Source organism: Erinaceus europaeus, chromosome 3 (assembly GCF_950295315.1).
Source record: "Erinaceus europaeus chromosome 3, mEriEur2.1, whole genome shotgun sequence".
In the NCBI taxonomy this organism is placed as follows: Eukaryota; Metazoa; Chordata; class Mammalia; order Eulipotyphla; family Erinaceidae; genus Erinaceus; species Erinaceus europaeus.
Window position 1 is genome coordinate 72478151 of NC_080164.1, and position 19978 is coordinate 72498128.

Sequence of the window (19978 nt, forward strand, 5' to 3'; positions counted from 1 at the left end):
CTTGAGGTCTCACCCAGCACCCTTCTTCCTGAGCCGAAACCACCACCCTGGCCCTGGAAGCCCACACCCTCTTCACTGCCCACTGTCTGGCAGTTCTCCTCCCGGCCTGACCCTGCACTTGGAGCCACCCTCCCTGACTGCCCTGGCCCCTGCCCTTCCTGCCCTCAATGGCTGGGACTGGGGCTGGGGCTGGGACTTCCCAGTCTCGCTCCGCCGCTCAGGCACTAAGACAGCCCATGTTGCAGGTAAGGAAAATGAGACTGTGAACCTCGGGGGATCCATGGTGGTCGTCCATTTAGTAAACAGCCCAACTGGAAAGCCTGTCTGTCCCAAGCCCTAAGTCTGCCAGTACTAGCACAGCTGCCTACCGCCCCTTCTGAGCTTTTACGAAGTCCTTGTTCAACATGCACGTTTGCATTTCGTTCTGAACCAGGCCCAGCGCTAGTGACCCAGAGGTGGTCCACGCTGGAAGGAGCCAGCACTCCTGTCCTAGGTGGCACATGGCTCAGGCTTAGTGTGTTTTTTTGGAGTGAAATGGTCTTCAAATTGTAGGATTGGTTTATGTTTGTGTTTTTGACTGACATGAAGGTGTTTGTTTGCTTGCCTTTGTTGTTCACCAGGGCACAAAGGGTAGCTGCTGTTTTTCTTTCCAGAAAGGCTTTCTGTTCCCAGCCCCTGAACAGTTTGATGGATGGAGAGTTTATGACACTGGAGACTGTTTGACTTTTGTTTGTGGATGAAACTCATCTAGTTTTATCTTTCAAATTGCACTCTGAGTCTCTGCTGAACAGAACAACTGCCCTGGCTAACATTCCTGAACTATTAAATATTTGTTTTAAAAGACAGACATAAAGCATGGTGTTAGTAATAAGACATCTTGGGGGGGAAAGCAATATTAAAAACAGGACAGTTGTAATATGCTAAGTTTGGATCTTTTAATATCAAGGCTGAAAGCAATTTTGGATCCCATAATTGCATGGCCTCCTTACTACAGATTGCTTTATAGTTCTTGTAGCTGGAGAAGTAAATGGGGACAAAAAAGGCAGCATGTTGAAATACAACTGCAAAACAGTGATGGAGAGTGGGGGAAGTTGGAGAGGGAGAAGGAATATTAATAACTTTGAGTTTGGGGTTGCAGAATTTTTAAAAGATTGATTTATTTGTGATAGAAAGGAGAGAGAACCAGAGAATCATTATATGTATCCCATGTGATGCCAGAGATAAAACTCAACACCTCATGCTTGTGAGTCCTGTGCCACTGCACCACCTCCTGGGGTCACAGGATTTGTGGAGGCACTAACTGGGCCCCTGGGATGAGGTATGCACAGGCAGCCATGCTCCCTGGACTGGAGAGCAGAGGACTGATGTGGCTAAGCCAGAGAGGAAAACTTCAAGATTTCAGTCCTTAGCCAAGAGAGGGTATGAGTGACATTAAAGAGAGACAGCAGGACAGGTTGAGTCCTGGGAGCTGGGGAGAGAGAAGAGAGAAGGAGAAGTAAACTCTAGATGTTGAGTGTGTCTCCCGGCTGAACTGTGGGAGATGGGGGTGAAGGGTAGCATCACTTTTATTTTCTCCTAACTTCCTGTCTTGACACCTAGCATCCAGCACCTAAAGCTTGTAAAAGTAACCCAGAGTTGTCACATTTTAATTAACCGTAGGATGCATTGCCCTGGCCTCTGGAGCCTGCCCAAGACTAACCATTTCCCCCTGTGATGTAAATCACCTTCCCCCCCCCCAAAAAAAAAGACTCACCAGTTTGAAAATACCAGTTGCCCAAATGCCACCATCTTCTGGAATCTTGGTGGCTCCAGATATGTCCCCATGGCAGAATCCTCCCTCTGTAGTAGCCTTCTCAGGATATGGCACACACCCCACCCTTGGCTTTGCAGTGTCCAACACAGTGCCTGGGATGCTGAATATCAGGAATGTTTCCTTAGCATGGGGAATGTTACTTGAGATTTGCTAAGTGGAATTGTATCAGACAAATCGGTGCAAGTTGCCTTCCTGGTGTTACCAGTATTCCCCTAAACTATCAGTTTGATTGGGTTCATGAGACAAGAAATAGAGCATACTATAGAAAAAGGAAAGAGTCTTTTAGAAAGGAAATTTTTGTTTGACAACAGAGAAGAAGGAGAGCTTATGTTTTTGGTTTGTGTTGTTTGGGCTGGGGGAGAGGGCTTCTTCCCTAAGCTGACTGAGAAACAGAATTTATAGTGGGAGAAGCTGCTCTTTTTATTCTTTTTAATTTATTGAGTAGAGACAGAAAAAATGCAGAAGGAAAGGGAAGATAGAGAGGGAGAGCGAATGAGAGATGCCTGCAGCACTGCTTTACCACTTGTGGTGCTTTCCCCTTGCAAGTGGGGATCAGAGTCTTGAACTCAGGCCCTTCCATATTGAAACAAGTGCACTGAACCAGAAGCACCACCACCCATCCCTGCTGCTTTCTTTGTTAAGATTCATTGTATGTATTACATATGAGAGAGAGAGAGTTTCACATGAGGCAGAGAAACCAGAACACCATTCTAGAACATTCAATGCCAGGAAAGAAACTGTGTGAGCCTGGGGCATGCAAGTCTGATACTCTACCAGTGAGTTGTCAACCCCACCCACACCCTCCCCAGCTCCCCGCACCCCTGCCCACCAGATCTGCCTTCTTCCAAAATTAAATAATAAGGGGAGGGGAAAGTAACACACTAATTTTCCAACAAAAGGAAAGGTGAGGGGGAGTCATGTCAGGATTGGGAGAGAGAGGGTGTGAGGCAGCTTGCTCATACAACCGTCATACCAGGATGCTCTGACTCAAGAAATAGATCCAGAAAGATTGCTAGAAGTTGAGTCAGGCGGTAGCACAGCACGTTAAGTGCAGGTGGTGCAAAGCGCAAGAACCAGCTTAAAGATCCCGATTTGAGCCCCTGGATCCCCACCTACAGGGGAGTTGCTTCACAGGCTGTGAAGCACAGGTCTGCAGGTGTCTATCTTTCTCTCCCCCTCTCTGTCTTCCCCTCCTCTCTCCATTTCTCTCTCTGTCCTATCCAACAACAACGACATCAATAACAACAACAATAATAAAAAGGGGCAACAAAAGGGAATAAATAAATAAATAAATATTTTTTTTAAAGATTGCTAGAAGTCTGGGTCCTGGTACATGAGTGACAGTGCCTAAATAAAAAGTCTTCATTTCAAAAAAAAAAAAAAACTTAAAAAAAAAAGGGAGTCAGGCTGTAGCGCAGCAGGTTAAGCGCAGGTGGCGCTAAGCTCAAGGACCGGCGTCAGGATCCCGGTTCGAGCCCCCAGTTCCCCACCTGCAGGCAGGTCCCTTCACAGGTGGTGAAGCAGGTCTACAGGTGTCTGTCTTTCTCTCCCCCTCTCTGTCTTCCCCTCCTCTCTCCATTTCTCTCTGTCCTATCCAACAACAACGACATCAATAATAACTACAACAATAAAACAACAAGGGCAACAAAAGGGAATAAAAAAAAACTTTAAAAAAAAAGTCTTCATTTCAAAGTTAATTTGTTCTTAGTGAAGGTTCTTTTCATGGTCCTTAAATCTTCATGTAGCTGTTTTGTGAATTAATGTTCTTTGTTTTATTTTTTTTTAACCAGGTACTGCTCAGCTCTGGAGTCTCAGGCATGAAAGTCTTTTTACATAATCATTATACTGTTGCCCCCCCCCACACACACACATACCAGTTACTGGTTTTATGAGAAAACCTTCAGACTTTATTTCTCTCCAATCCCCACTCATCTTATTTCTAACCCTTGGCTTACAGATGAGCTTTGGGGACTTCTACCTTGGAACTTGCCTGTATATCAACTCACTTGGTACTTTTGCTCCTCCCAAAACACACAACAAGCTCCATAGGCTGATGGGATCCTGGCTGATACAAGTAGGTTGTTTATGCCAGGTCTGGTGTTTAGACAGGAAAGCAGGTCCTAGGTGAATTATGAGTGAGAGAGTGAGTGAGAATCTCTTGGAAGCACAAAGGCAAAGTTTCACTTGCTTAGCTTCCAGAGGAGACATGTACCAGACCTGGGATGTGGGGGGAGGGGGTCGTGGGGTCGGGATCTGCTAGGCTTAATTGCTGCTCCTCATTCCTGCTCTGGCTGACCTTATGTGATCCTTGTAGACTGAGATGCTTTCTGTCTGTGAAACATCTTTTTCTCAGACTGCTGTAGGAAAGTTTGAGGGCAGATAGAAGTTGGGATTTTCAGGAAAGTTCCTACTCTCTCTTGTTTTGCAGGCTTCCAGGGAAGGGGACATTTGAGAATGCTGTGGTGTCTTCCTGTCTCTCTTTCTCTGTCTTTCTGTTTGATAAAGTTGGCCTGGAGTGGCGAAGACCAAGCATGAGTTCTTGAGTTCAAGCTCCAGCAGCACATGTACCAGAGAGATGTCTGGTTCTCTCTCTCTCCTATGTTCTTCGTAAATAAATAAAATATTTAAAAAGAGAGTGATAGAAACTTGGCAGAAACCACCTTAACCAAGTGATTGAAGTTAGCAGCAGCTATACTGGGACAAGGGGTCCTCACTCACCTTCTGAAATGGATGCATGAAGAAGGTTGCAGTATCACTACTTTGAGTTCCTATCCAAGACAGAGCCTAAACCTAATCTTTTTTTAAATGTATTTACTTACTTATTATTTGACATAATTTTTATTATCTTTATTTATTGGATAGAGACAGCCAGAAATCGAGAGGGTAGGAAAGAGAGAGAGAGAGAGAGAGAGAGAGAGAGAGGGAGAGAGAGAGAGGGCCCTGCAGCACTGCTTCACCACTTGCAAGGCTTTTCCCTGGCAGGTGGGTACCTGAGGCTTGAACCTGGGTCCTTGAGTACTTTAACATGTGCACTCAATAAGGTGCACCACCACCCGGCCCCGTGTGTGTGTGTGTGTGTGTGTGTGTGTGTGTGTGTGTGTGTTTAAGTCTTATTGTCAGAGCACTGCTCAGCTTTGGTTTATGGTGGTGCTGCTGAATGAATCTGCAACCTTAGGGCCTCAGGCATACTTGCACTGTGCTCTAACACACTGAACTATTTCCCCCAGTCCTTGAATCTAATCATGAAGAAATATTATAAAACTCAAATTATTAAATATACAGTGTAACTGGTTAATACTTTTCAGCAATGTCAGGATAGTCTTATTTACATACACATTAGAGAGATAGTTAATGATAAAATAAATATTGTGAAATGTGAACATTTGAGGAATTTGGATCAAGGGCATATGGAAATTCTTTGCAGTTCTGTAGTGTTTGCTAAGAATGATATTATTTAAAAAAATAGAAAAGACTCTCATTTCCACAAATTTTCCAATAAGAACTATATTTGTTGGAAAAGATAAAACATGCTCTGTGTATTTAGCAAGGAAATTCTAACAAATCTAAGTGGTTTTTTGTAGTAGGATAAAATTAAAATATTTTGTGCTCTGATAACTAACACAACAGAGATAAGTCCTTGTGTCCTTTGAAAGATATAACAGAGTTTTCCCGGTAAATGTATCATAATGCTCTGAAATAAGAAGCAGGCTGAATGCCTAGAACAAGTATTGTGGGCAAATAAATTGTGATATATTCATAGGTTGGAATACTATATAATAATGACAGACAGTACACAGGCAAGTATAACATGCAACAACATGGTCAAACCTTGTGTGTATAATAGAAAAAATGTAAACAGACACAAAAGAGTACAAGATGTATGCTTTTATGTATACAAAGCTTAAAAGCCAGCAGGATTATTGATGGTAATTACTTCAGATATAAAGTAATGTTACTAGGGGGTTACTGAATAGAGTAACTTAAGTATGAGAGGTCCTTTTAGAGTATAAAAAGGGTTTGCTTATTTTTAAAGATTTTTATGTATTTAAAATATACAGAAGAATGAAACTGAACCACTACATTTCACCACATACAAAAGTAAACTCCAAATGGATCAAGGACTTTGATGCTAGACTAGAAACTATCAAATACTTAGAGGAAAATATTAAAAATCATTATTCTTAATAGCCAGACACTAAATGCAGTGAAGATACCAACAATAATAGATTATTTGTCTTTACTTACACGAAGGAATACTATAAGGGGCTGGGTGGTGGTGCAGTGGGTTAAACACACATAGTACAAAGCACATGGACCTGTGCAAAGATCCTGATTCGAGCCCCTAGCTCCTCACCTACAGGGGGAAGTCACTTCACAAGTGGTGAAGCAGGTTTGCAGGTGTCTTTCTCCCTCTCTGTCTTCCCTCCCCTCTCAATTTCTCTCTGTCCTATCCAAAAAAATTGAAAAACTGGCCATAGGAGCAGTGGATTCGTAGTGTAGGCACCAAGCCCCAGTAATAACCCTGGAGGCAACAATAACAACAAAAAGGATACTATGTAGCAGTGAAAATGAACATTGAACAAAAAAGACCAGAACAAAAGACCCCATACTATATGACTCCATTTATGCAAGATTAAAAAAAAAAAACAGGCAAAAGAAATCCATGGTGTTAGGTCTTATGTTTGAGGTAGACAGTGGCTATAGTAACAAGGAGAGAACATAAGGATTTCTGAGATGCTGGTGTTTGCTATTTGCTTAATTTAGCAGTTGTGTTCACTTTGTGAAAATTCACCAAGCTGTAGTCTTACCTAGATACACTTATTTGTATGTTAACTAGAATTTAATTTCACACTGATTAATTGGGCTGGGGAGATAGCTCTACATGTTAGAGCACTAACTTGCATGTCTGAGGTCCCAGAGGCTGTAGGTTCAACCCCTGACATCACCTTATGTCAGAGCTGAGCAGTGCTATGGCATTCTTTCTCCTCTCTCTCTCTCTCCCCCTTCTCTCTCATAGTAAATAAATAACTACATTCTTAAAATCTTTATTTACTAATGAGAGAAGAGTGGAAAGAGAAAAAAACCAGAGCATCACTCTGAAAAATGCAATGCTAAGACTTGAATTTGGGACCTTATGGTCGAGTGTCCACTGTTTTATTCATTGTGCCATTTATTGGGTCACAGTAAATATTTTTCTTAATTAATTAATTAATTATCTCTAGGGTTAGTGCTGGAGCTTAGTGCCTACACTGTGAATCCACTTCTCCTGTAGGCTGTTTTTTCCCTTTTATTGCCCTTGTTGTTTATCATTGATATTATTACTGTTGTTATTGCTGTCATTGTTGTTGGATAGGACAGAGAGAAATGAAGAGAGGAAGGGAAGACATAGAGGGGGAGAGAAAGATAGACATCTGCAGACCTACTTCACTGCCTGTGAAGCGACTGCATGCAAGTGGGGAGCCGGTGCCTCAAACCGGGATCCTTTCGTCGGTCTGTGCACTTGGTGCCAAGTGCGCTTAACCCACTGCTCTACCACCCAGCCCCCATCTTTTTAAATTTAAAAAATGATGAGTCCCAGTGATGGTGCACCCAGTTGAGTGCACAAATGTTGCCGTGCACAACAACCCAGATTCAAGCCCCTGGTTCCCACTTTCAGGAGGGAAGCTTCAGGAGTGGTGAAGCAGGTCTGAAGGTCTCTCTCTCTCTCTCTCTCTCTCTGCCTCTCTACCCCCTAATCCTCTCTCAATTTCTCTCTGTCCTATCAAATTAAAGAAAGAAAAGGGGGAAACAGAGGAAAACACCACCAGGAGTAGTGGATTTGTCTTGCAGGCACTGAGCTCCAGCAGTAACACTATGCAATTAAAAAAAAAAACACCTAGTAAATAATAATAAATAAAATTAATTTGACTTGCACAGACCATTTAATGTTTGACATATTGTATGCTGTTATGAGCTGCATTGTGTTACTTGCCATTTCATGTGCTGAAACCCTCGCCTCAATGTGGCATTTGGAGCCTTTGGGAGGCAATTAGGCTTAGATTAGGTAAGGAGAGTGTGGCTTCCTCTATGGGATAAGTGGTGTTTTTTTTAAGTTTTTTAAAAAAATAATTATCTTTATTTATTGGATAGAGACAGCTGGAAATCGAGAGGGAAGGGGAGAGAGAGAGACAGAGAGAGAGAGAGAGAGAGAGAGAGAGAGAGAGAGAGAGAGAGACCTTTAGCCCTGCTTCACTGCTAGAACAGCTTTCCCTCTGCAGGTGGATATTGGGGGCTTGAACCTAGGTCCTTGCACATTGTAATATGTGTGCTTAACCAGGTGCACCACCACCCAGCCCCCTTTTTTGTTTTGTTTTGTTTGTTTTTTAACATGGGAAAAAATTCAGCTTGTATGCAAACTTTCTCCCTCTCTAATTCTTTCCCTCTCTGTTAAATTCTCTCCCTCCTTCCCACAAAGAAGCTATCAGATGAGCTCACTGGGAGATGGTAGCCTCCCAAAACCCATGGGAAGAAACCTTAGCACCTTGATCTTGACCTTTCAGTCTTCAGAACTATGGTAAATCTGTTGTCTAGGTCATTCAGTCTGTAATTTTCTTATACAGCCCAAACAGACCAAGGCACCTCTAAATACATAATAGCAACCATCTAATTTTTCTGAGCATTCATTCTGGGCTGGGCAATGAGAAACCAAAACAGACCTTTATGCACTCAAGTAGCTCCAGAAGAGAACTTATCAATGTGGCAAAAATACACCAAGTACCAAGTGGGCAAAGAAGCGAGGCTAATAATTGGTATAATTTCCTCAGTCATCAATGACGCATTTAATCCTCTATTAAACTGCTCCCCCTTTCATGCTCCATCTGGAGCAGTGAACTGCTGAACTTTCAGAAAGCAGAACATGCTGGGGTTTATGATCTTGAAGCACAGCCAAACTGGAGCAGCAGAAACTGTCCACTCAGGCATGGCACAAACGCTGGTGTTGTGTTTCTTAAGTTGAGTGGGCTCTGCACTCAACTTAGGTTGTTAGGAAGACACAGAAAGCCTTGTGCTCAGAAAAAGAAATCTGTCCCCAAGCTCCTTATTGTGCCCATCTTTTTACTGCATGGAATTGGACTTGTTGGTGCCCCCAGAAATTTCTGGTTCTTTTTTATACTTTATTTTATCATCTCCATGGACTTCAAAATACTAAAGAATTAGCTTGGTTTAGGATAGTTTTCTTGTCTTTGGCAAATGTTCTCAGATTCAACTTGGTTCTTTTTTAAAAAAATATTTATTTACTTATTTATTTATTTCAGATAGAGACACAGAGAAATTGATAGGGAAGAAGACTCTCATGCCCGAGACTCTGAAGTTCCAGGTTCAACCCCCTGCCCTACCATCAGCCAAAGCTGAACAGTATTCTGGTAAAAATAAATAAAGTTTTGGGTGGTAGGTAGATAGCATAATGGTTATGCAAAGAGAGGGAATGGGAAAATAGATAGATAGATACCTGCAACATTGCTTCACCACTTCTGAAGGTAGGAACCTGGGTCCTTGTGCATGGTAATATGTACACTCATCTGGGTGTGCCACTACCTAGTCTCTCAATCTGATTCTTTTTAAAATTTTTTATTTGTTAATTAATGAAAAAGGAGGAGAGAGAGAAAGAACCAAACATCACTCTGGCACCTGTACTGTTGGGGATCAAACTCAGGACCTCATGCTTGAGAGTCCAATGCTTTATCCACTGCACCACCTCCCAGACTACTCTATGTGATTCTTTAAAAACACAAGTTAGGGGTCTGGGCAGCAGCTCAGCAGGTTAAGCACTCATGGCGCGAAGTGCAAGGACCAGCGTAGGGGTCTGGGTTCAAGCCCCTGGCTCCCTATCTGCTGGCGAGGCGAGGAGGAGTAGGACGGGGTGGGGTGGGACGGGGCAAGGGGGCGGGGCGGGTCATTTCACAAATGGTGAAACAGGTCTGGAGGTGTCTTTCTCTGTCTTCCCCTCCTCTCTCGATTTCTCTCTATTCTATCCAACAACAGCAATGACAGTAATAACAACAAGGGCAACAAAAATGGGAACAAATGGCATCCAGGAACAGTGGATTGACAGTGCAGGCACCAAGCCCCAGATATAACCCCGGAGGCAAAAAAAAAAAAAAAAAAAAAAAGAAAGAAAGAAAGGAAGAAAGAGAAAAAAAAAAATTAAGATATTTTTTAAAAGATCAGCTTCAAATTTCCTATAAATTCTCAAAAGGCATTACCATTCACATAGAATGTTTCTGGATGATTTTAGTGATACTTTGAAGTAATTTTACTTATTTATTTTTAAATATTTTTATTCATTTATAAATTCTATAGTGGCAGAGAGAAATTGAGAGTGAAGAGGGAGATCAAGAGGCAGAGAAAAAGAAGATAACTATAACACTGCTTCACCCCTAGTGAAGCTTTCCCCTAGCAGGTGGGGACTTGGTATTTGAACTCTGGTCCTTGTGATTATATTTATTTTTATAAGTAAAGAGACTGTAGAGCATTGATCAGCTCTGCTCTGGCTATTGGTGGTGCTGGGGATGGGACTTGAAACCTCTCACATGCAAGGTCTGTGTGCAACCTCCATGCTGTCTCTCTAGCACTGTAAAAATTGTTTTATTTCATATAAAAAATCTACACACACACACACACACACAGCCAAAGCACCAGCCCAATACCTGTCATACCAAGGATCAAATTATGAATTTCAGGCATGCAAATTCCATGCTCTACCACCTATCAGTTACACTATTTTTCTATAAAAATTTATTCTTTCTTCTTTTCTTTCATCTTTTTCTAAAAGAAATTGCCACCAGGGTTATCACTAGGGCTTAATACCTGCATGGCAAATCCACTGTATTGGTGGTCATTTTTCTTTTTTCTCCTTTTTCCTTGAGAGGGGCAAAGAGAAATTGAGAGGGAATGGGGAGATAGAAAAAGAGAGAAAAAAAAAGAGACATCTGGAAAATTGTTTCACTGTTCATGAAGCTTCCTGCCTGTAGGGGGCTTGAAAGGGGGCTTGAACCTGGGCCCTCAAGTATCATAACTAACGTGCATTCTTTCAGGTTTGCCATCACCACCTGACCCATTCTCTTCTTTTTCCTTCCTTCTTTCCTCCATTCCTTCCTTCCTTCCTTCCTTCCTTCCTTCCTTCCTTCCTTCCTTCCTTCCTTCCTTCTTTCCTCCCTCCCTCTCTCCTTCCCTTCCTCTCTTTTTCGTTCTCTTTTCCTTCCTCTCCTTTTTTTTTCTCTTCCTTTCTTTTTGTGGCTTTACCACTGCAAACTAACTTTTTCAGAGAGAAAGAGCTAGAGACAGCAAGAAAAAGGAATAAGATACCACAGCATCAAAGCTTGCCCTAGTATAATGGAGGCCAGGCTTGAACCTGGATCATGCACATGCCAAAGCAGGCACCCTACCAGGTAAGCTGTCTTTTAAAGACTTATTTTATCTGTTTCATATGCAATAATTTCACATGAGAGAGGGAGGGAGAGAGAGAAGCCAGAGAACCACTCTAGCTGTGGTGCTGGGGGCCACACCATAGCCTCAGGCATGGAAGTCCTGCACTTTACCAGCTGACCCTCCTCCCCTGGTGGTACTGTGTTTACTTCATTTTTTCTTTTCCTTCTTGCTCCTTGACTAGCACCTGCAACGTGAATTTCTTTTAACATGCTTTTCAGAGTCCTTTTGTATTCCTTTGTCCTTTTGAAATATTCAACTTCGTTATCAGTGGTAGACTTGAAGTTTCCTTTTCTTTTTTTTTTAATTTTTAAATATTTTTTTAATTTAAGAAAGGAGACATTAACAAAACCATAGAATAAGAGGGGTACAATTTCGCATAATTCCCATAACCTGATCTCCGTATCCCATCCCCTCCCCTGATAGCCTGCCCATTCTCTATCTCTCTGGGAGTATGGATCCAGGGTCATTGTGGGTTGCAGAGGGTGGAAGGTCTGGCTTCTGTAATTGCTTCCCCGCTGAACATGGGCGTTGACTGGTCGATCCATACTCCCAGTCTATCTCTCTCTTTCCCTAGTAGGCTCTGAGGAAGTGGAGCTCCAGTACACATTGATGGGGTCGTCTGTCCAGGGCAGTCTGGTCAGCATCTTGCTGGCATCCGGAACCTGGTGGCTGAAAAGAGAATGAACATACAAAGCCAAACAAATTGTTGAACAATCATGGACCTAAAGACTGTAATAGTGCAGATGAAGTGTTGGGGGTATTCCCTGCATGCTCTTGTGTACTTCTGCTTTCAGGTATATATTTTTCCCCTAGTTTATGGGCACGTGTGAACCTATGCTCTATCTCAGGGGACCTGGACTATATCTAGGTTTGGGGACTTTATTGGGGAGTGGAACACCTGGAATGGAATTAGAGAATACTATGAAAGGAAAGGTCTCACCCAAGTGATGAAGCTGAAGGGTTGTCATTCCACACCTAAAGTCTCTGGTCACAGTCTGAAGTGAAGCATGCTGGGGTGGCACTCGTTGCGTTGATTAGGTTGCAATCCGCGGATGCAATATTATTTTATTTGAATTGAGAGCAGCATGCAGAAAAGTGGGCCCCACCCTAAGGTCCCAAGACTGGGGGAAATATAGGCTCTATAGTAGAAATGTGAGGTTCCTGTTGTCTTAGGGTTCAAGAAGACAATGGATAGTTATTGTTATCCTCACATTACTTGGTGATAGGGTTAAGTTTGGAAAGTCCCTTTGTTAGGGTTTGGAGTATAATAGCCAGCATCTTGTATATAGCTGTGCGACCAGTTGCTTCTGTTCTCCCTGGTCTAGGCTTTTGGGAGAGATAACATATCAAAGACAGCGTATGTATTAAAAAGTCTCAGTCTGTGTTTTAAGAAGTTCTAGACATATGATAAATTTTTCGCCTCTCATATTAATTAAATAGTGGTTTATATGTTTACACTTTAATAGGATTGTACATAAACAACACTCCCACCACCAGAAGACTGTGTCCCATCCCCACCACCCCTCCCGCCCTCCCCACCCCCCCACCCACCGTGCCGGGAAGCCCAATGGCCACCCTCCCCTTCACCACAATGTTTTTACATTGGTGCCCTGCTCTCGGTTTAATCAGATCCTGCTTTTAGTTTCCCTTTCTGTTCTTCTTTCTCAACTTCTGTTGATGAGTGGGGACATCCCATACTCATCTTTATCTTTCTGACTTAGCTGACTTAACATAATTCCTTCTAGCTCTGTCCAAGATGGGTCAGATAAGGTGGGCCCATTGTTCTTAATAGCTGCATAGTATTCCATTGTGTATATGTACCACAGCTTTCTCAGCCACTCATCTGCTGTTGGGAAGTTTCCTTTTCTTGTGCATACTTAAAAAAATAAGTCTTATTGGGGAGTTGGGCGGTAGCTCAGCGGGTTAGGTGCAAGTGGTGCAAAGTGCAAGGATCCAGGTTCAAGCCCCCGGCTCCCCACCAGCAGGGGAGTCACTTCACAAGCGTTGAAGCAGGTCTGCAGGTGTCTATCTTTCTCTCCCCGTCTCTGTCTTCCCCTCCCCTCTCCATTTCTCTCTGTCCTATCCAACAATGACAACATCAGTAACAATAACAATAATAACTACAACAATAAAACAACAAGGGCAACAAAAAGGGAATAAGTAAATAAATATTTCTCAAAAAGTCTTATTGAGGGGTGGATAGATGAAGGAAATAGTTTCATTGAGCTAAACTTTAACATACCATACCATTCAGTCATGTCAAGTGTACCATTCAGAGTCATGTAGCCATCACCATTGTCAATTCTCCAACATTTCAACACCCCTACCAAGAAACTCTTAGTTATCACCCTTAACTATCACCTGCCCCTTAGCCATCACTTACTCCCAACCCCCCCCCCCCAGCTACTACTCATCTGCTTGTTATCTCTGTGAATTGGCCTGTAATTAACATTGCCTGTCAATGGGACCACACAATATGTGGTCTTGTGAGCCTGTCTTCTCTTACCTAGTAGAATGTTTTTCAGTGTTCATCCATGTTGTTGTGTGTATCCATACTTAATTCTATTTTGTGGTTGGATAATACAGTCCATTACATGAATGTGCCACACCTGTTTATCCATTCAACCCACAAAGGGTGTTTCCATGTTTTGGGTATATTAGAAGTCATAAACACAAGAAAACACAAGTCGAACCTGAAATGTAATTGGAGTATTACACCAAAGTAAAAGACTCTGGGGTGGGTGGGTGGGTGGGGAGAATACAGGTCCATGAAAAATGATGAATTAAATAGTGGGGGTTGTATTGTTAAATGGGAATCTGGGGAATGTTATGCATGTAAAAAAAAAAAAAAAAAAGAAGTAGAAACGCAAAGCAGAAATTGACTGAGTTTGGAGTATGGCACCAAAGTAAGAAAGCAGAAGTACACTAGAGTTTGCAGTGAGTACCTCCCTAATACTTCCTCTCCACTTTTCCAAGCCTTGGGTCCATGATTGCTCAACAATTTGTTTGGCTTTGTATGTTAACTCTCTTTTCAGTCACCAGGTTCCAGGTGTCATCAGGATGCCGGCCAGACTTCCCTAGATTGAAGACCCCACCAATATGTCCTGGAGCTCAGCTTCCCCAGAGACCCACCCTACTAGGGAAAGAGAGAGGCAGACTGGGAGTATGGACCGACCAGTCAACACCCATGTTCAGCGGGGAAGCAGTTACAGAAGCCAGACCTTCTACCTTCTGCAGCCCACAATGACCCTGGGTCCATGCTCCCAGAGGGATAGAGAATGGGAAAGCTATCGGGGGAGGGGTGGGATATGGAGATTGGGTGGTGGGAATTGTGTGGAGTTGTACCCCTCCTACCCTATGGTTTTGTTAATTAATCCTTTCTTAAAAAAAAAATAAATAAAAAAAAAAAGAAAAAAAAAGAAATCATAAACAATGCAGCTGTAGATATTTGTGTACACCATTTCATATGAACATATATCTTCATTTCTTTCTTTTGTTGATATTTTTGTATTTTATTTATTTTGGATAGAGATGGCAAAACTGAGAGGGGAGGGGGAGCTAGAGAAGGAGGGAAAAGACTCTCATGCCTGAGGCTCCCAGGTCCCAGGTTCAATGCACCGCACCACCATAAGCCAGAGCTGACCAGTGCTCTGGTAACAATAATAATAATAGTAACAATAATGAAGTAGGAGAGAGGGGAGAGGAAGAGGGATGCATGAGGGGTTAGGGATGAGGGATGAGAAGTGAGGGAGAGAGAGACTTGCAGCACCACTTCACTGCTTATGAAGCTTTCCTCCTACAGGTGGGGACCAGGGGCTTGAACCTGGGTTGTTGAGAATTGTAGAGTGTGCACTCAACCAAGTGTACAACCACCCAGCTCCCTTCATTTATTTCTTGTAGCTACCTAGAGATAGAATTGCTTGGGCCATGTGGCACCTCTATGTTTAACCACTTAAGGAACTGCCAGACTTTTCCAAATCCTTTTTTTTTTTTTTTTTGTATTATCAGTAAGCAAAGGACATAGTTTATTGCTCTCTCACTTTTTGTAGGATTCTACAGATTTTACTACTGACCTGCTTTGCAGTCTGCCAGTTAAAATGCTCCATTAAAAAGCTGGAGGTGTAAACACCATACTTACACCTTCCCTTCTGCACATGGTTTTCATCCTCTCTGAGTATTTCTGGATCTGGGTCTGAGTTCTCAGTGCTATTAGGAGTGGAGACATTTCTCTCCAAATGTATTGTTATTCATGGACCAAAAGTCTTATCCTGTAATCTGGGTTATAAGAGCAGTTTCTGTTGCTGGGCTCACATGAAGCCACCGAGAGTTTAAGTAGAGGGTTGCTAACAACTTTTGACTGTTGGAGCTGATGTCCAGGTCATCATTTATGATCCTGATGTTGCCATGGTCTTAAGCAGCAAAATTATATCCAAATCAGGAGCACAGGGAAGCCCCGGAAGTTTCACTTATCATCTTTTCTGATCAACACAAAAGATGTTAACATTTCCAATACCATGAGCCTCTACCTTTCAGAGAATTCAGGGTTGTTGCTGCTAAGTGCATTACTAATGACTGAGCTGACACACACACACACACACACACACACACACACACACACAGTCCTAGGTTCAAGTTCTTTTTTTTTCTTTTTTTTTTTTTATTTAAGAAAGGATTAATTAACAAAACCATAGGGTAGGAGGGGTACAACCCCACACAATTCCCACTGCCCAATCTCCATATCCCACCCCCTCCCCCGATAGCTTTCCCATTCTCTATCCCTCTGGGAGCATGGACCCAGGGTCATTGTGGGTTGCAGAAGGTAGAAGGTCTGGCTTCTGTAATTGCTTCCCCGCTGAACATGGGCGTTGACTGGTCGGTCCATACTCCCAGTCTGCCTCTCTCTTTCCCTAGTAGGGTGGGTCTCTGGGGAAGCTGAGCTCCAGGACACATTGGTGGGGTCTTCAATCCAGGGAAGTCTGGCCGGCATCCTGATGACACCTGGAACCTGGTGACTGAAAAGAGAGTTAACATACAAAGCCAAACAAATTGTTGAGCAATCATGGACCCAAGGCTTGGAAAAGTGGAGAGGAAATATTAGGGAGGTACTTACTGCAAACTCTAGTGTACTTCTGCTTTCTTACTTTGGTGCCATACTCCAAACTCAGTCAATTTCTGCTTTGCGTTTCTACTTCTTTTTTTTTTTTTTTTACATGCATAACATTCCCCAGATTCCCATTTAACAATAAAACCCCCACTATTTCATTCATCATTTTTCATGGACCTGTATTCTCCCCACCCACCCACCCCAGAGTCTTTTACTTTGGTGTAATACTCCAATTCTAGGTTCAAGTTCTAACCCCCAGTTTTTCCAAATGTGACTGCATTTGGAAATAGGGCTTTTACAGAGGTACTTGAAGCCTAATCAGGTATTTGGGGCTGGGTCCTAGTGTAGTATAGCTGGTGTCATTATAGGAAGAGGAGTAGACACAAAGAAACAGTGGCAATGGGGAAAAGAGAAATTTGCAAACCAAAGAGAGCTGGTGAGAAGGAACTAATCCTGCCAACACCTTGTTTGGTTTTGGTCTTCTAATCTCTAGAAATGGGAGAAAATAACTTATATTGTCTATTGTCTATTCCTATACACACATCACCTGTCTGTAGTGTTAGTTCCAGCAGCCTCAGCTGACTGGTACATATAGCTTCTTGTTTCTTTGCTTTGGGCCTTGCCTATTACTCTCCTACCCTTGGGCCTAACAGAAAAACCACTTCCACATAACCAATACAGTTTGTTTGTTTGTTTGTTTGTTTTTACCAGAACCAGAGCACTGCTCATTTCTGGCTTATGGTAGTGCTGGGGATTGAACCTGGAACATTAGAGACTTAGGCATGAGTATCTTTTTTTTTTTTTTTTTGCCTCCAGGGTTATCGCTGGGGCTCAGTGCCTGCACTACAAATCCACTGCTCCCAGAGGCTATTTTTTTCCCTTTTGTTGGCCTTGTTGTTGCTATTATTGTTGTTGTTATTGTTATTGTTGTCATCATTGTCCAATAGGACAGAGAGAAATTGAGAGAGGAGGGAAGACAGAGAGGAGGAGAGAAAGATAAGACACCTGCAGACCTGCTTCACCACTTGTGAAGCAACCTCCCTACAGGTGGAGAGCTGGGGGCTTGAACTGGTTTCCTTATGCCGGTCCTTGAGCTTCGTGCCGTGTGCACTTAACCTGCTGGGCTACCAGCCACCCCCCGTGAGTGTCTTTTTGTATAACCATTATGCTGTCTCCCCAGCCCCATGCCACGTCTTCATATTGGATCACACTGAGATTTCACTTCCTTACCTCTGAGCCCCATATAGGCCCTTCTTGTCTCACCAGGGACAAACGCACCTCCTAGGTGGAAGGCATACCTTGGCCCAAGTGTCACCTTGCAACAGGAGAGAAAGTACCTGCAAGAGCACTTGTCAAGCCTTGGGTCTCTGCTCCCTCTTCTTCACAATGGGAAGTGTTAGCAATTGCTAGTGTCCTGCTTTGGAGGGGTGAGTCAGGCAGGCCAGCAGTGGACTTTTTATACATGAATCTGGCTTTGATTATCCCATTTTATTTAACAGAATTTGCCTCTTGCATTTTCCTCCAGATGGCTTCTAATATGGAAGCAATTTAATGTTGAAAAGTTGGTCTCAATATTTGCTAACTAGAAACTGATATTTTTAAAGTCATGCTTTTCAAGATATAGTTAGCATGCAGTAAAATTTAATCCCTAGTTCAGTGAGCTTTGACAGAAATATAGTGTGAGAACACACCAGCATCATAATCAGAGAATATTTTCATCTCCCTCTAAAGATCCCTCCTGCACCTTTGTCATGGGGAGACTTCTGAGCAGACTTCATTATTAGTTGATGTTCTAGAAAGGTTGAATCAGAGGCAATTTCCAGATACTATTGGGAGGAAGAGAGTGTTGGAGGAAAGTGTGTGTGTGTGTGTCTGTGTCTGTGTGTGTGTGTCTGTGTGTGTGTGTCTGTGTGTGTATGTGTGTGACTTCGAACAGAGCACCAGATGGTTATTTTGTTAGTGTGATACAGGGAATCTAACCCAAGGGCCTCTTACTCACAAGGTGTGTGATCTACTGCTAAACCATATCCCCAACTGAACACTGATTTTTTTAAAAAATATTTTTTATTTTAATGAAGTAGACAGCAAGAGGGAGGGAAAGGAAAAAGAAGGAGGAGGAGGAGGAATTGGAGGAGAAGAAGGAGAAGGAGGAGGAGGAGGAGGAGGAGAGAGAAAAGACCAGAGCACTGCTCAACTCTGGCTTATGTTGACCTCAAAGCCTCAGGCATGGAATTCTTTCGCATGCTCATTATGCTGTCTCCATAACCTGATTTATTTTTTGTTATTAGTGATTTAATATTGATTTACAAAATTATGAAATAACAGGGGTTTAATTCCACACCATTCCCACCACCAAAGTTCTTCTTTTTTTAATTTATTTATAAAATAAAAATATATCAACAAGACCATAGAATAAGAGGGGTACATTTCCACACAATTCCCACTACCAGAGTTTTGTATCCCATCCCCTCCCTTGAAAGCTTTCCTATTCTTTGTCTTTTTGGGAGCATGGACCCAGGAACATTGTGGGGTGCAGAAGGTGGAAGGTGCTGGCTTCTGCATTTGCTTCTCCACTGAACATGGGCATTGACAGGTCGGTCCATACTCCCAGCCTGTTTCTATCTTTCTTTAGTGGCAGGGCTCTGGAGAGGTGGGACTCCAGAGTATGTTGGTGAGATCAGTCTACGAGGGGTTGGTATCCTGGTATCATCTGCAACTTGGTGTCTGAAAAAGGATTTATATATAAAGAACAAATTATTTAATGATCATGAACCTAAAGGCAAGAATATAACAGATGAGATTTGGGGGTCTCCATTTTGGAAAAAGCTAGTAGATTTATTTTAGGTATATTCTAAGAGGCCCATGACCCTACTACTTTTTGCCTGCTTCTGACAGCTAACATGCATGTGGACCAAAGGTATTGTCTAGGGAGATATTGTTAGAGTTGGAAATAAGACTAGAAAGCTATATCTGGGAAGAAAGTAGCTCCAAAATATGGGAAAAGTATATAAATATTATTAACTGTAAACCCCATTGATTTGATCTGATGCAGGAGAATCACCACCAGAGTTCTGTGTCCCCATTTCCTCTAGTGGAAACTGCAATAGTTCTCCGAAGGTCACAGATGTGGGTTAACTATTATTTCTATAACTACCTGTCTATATTTTATATATTTGTCCATTTTTTTCCTTATGGTCCTGTCTTCTCTTCCTTTCTAAGTCAGACCCATATCTGTTACTACTTCCAAATGTCTTTCCTTTTTTTCTCTTCTCTCTGTGAGTCCTGATGGAATTGAGGTTCAGAGAACCTCTGATAATCTTTCCCCTCTGGGAATATGGACCATAATTCTTTATGGAGTGCAGAAGATGGGATTTCTGGCTTCTGTAATTGCTTCTCTGTTGGACATGGATACTGGCAGGTCGATCCATACTTCCAGCCTGTTTCTATCTTTCCCTAGTGGGGTAGGGCTCTGGAGAGCTGGGGTTCCAGGACACAATTGGTGAAGTCATCTGCCCAGAGAGGTCAGGATGGAATCATAGTAGCATCTGCAACTTGGTGGCTGAAATGCAGCAAGATATAAAGCAGGACAAAGTGTT

General features: G+C 42.6%; 1 protein-coding gene across 1 annotated transcript in view; it reads left to right on the plus strand.

Moving 5' to 3' along the window:
• Positions 1–19978, plus strand: part of FAM178B (family with sequence similarity 178 member B) — a 141592-nt gene continuing 121614 nt past the window's right edge. The window contains exon 1 of the mRNA XM_007535724.2: positions 1–245. Coding sequence (XP_007535786.2) covers positions 168–245 — 78 coding nt within the window. The 5' untranslated portion in view covers positions 1–167. The remainder of the gene's footprint in view (positions 246–19978) is intronic.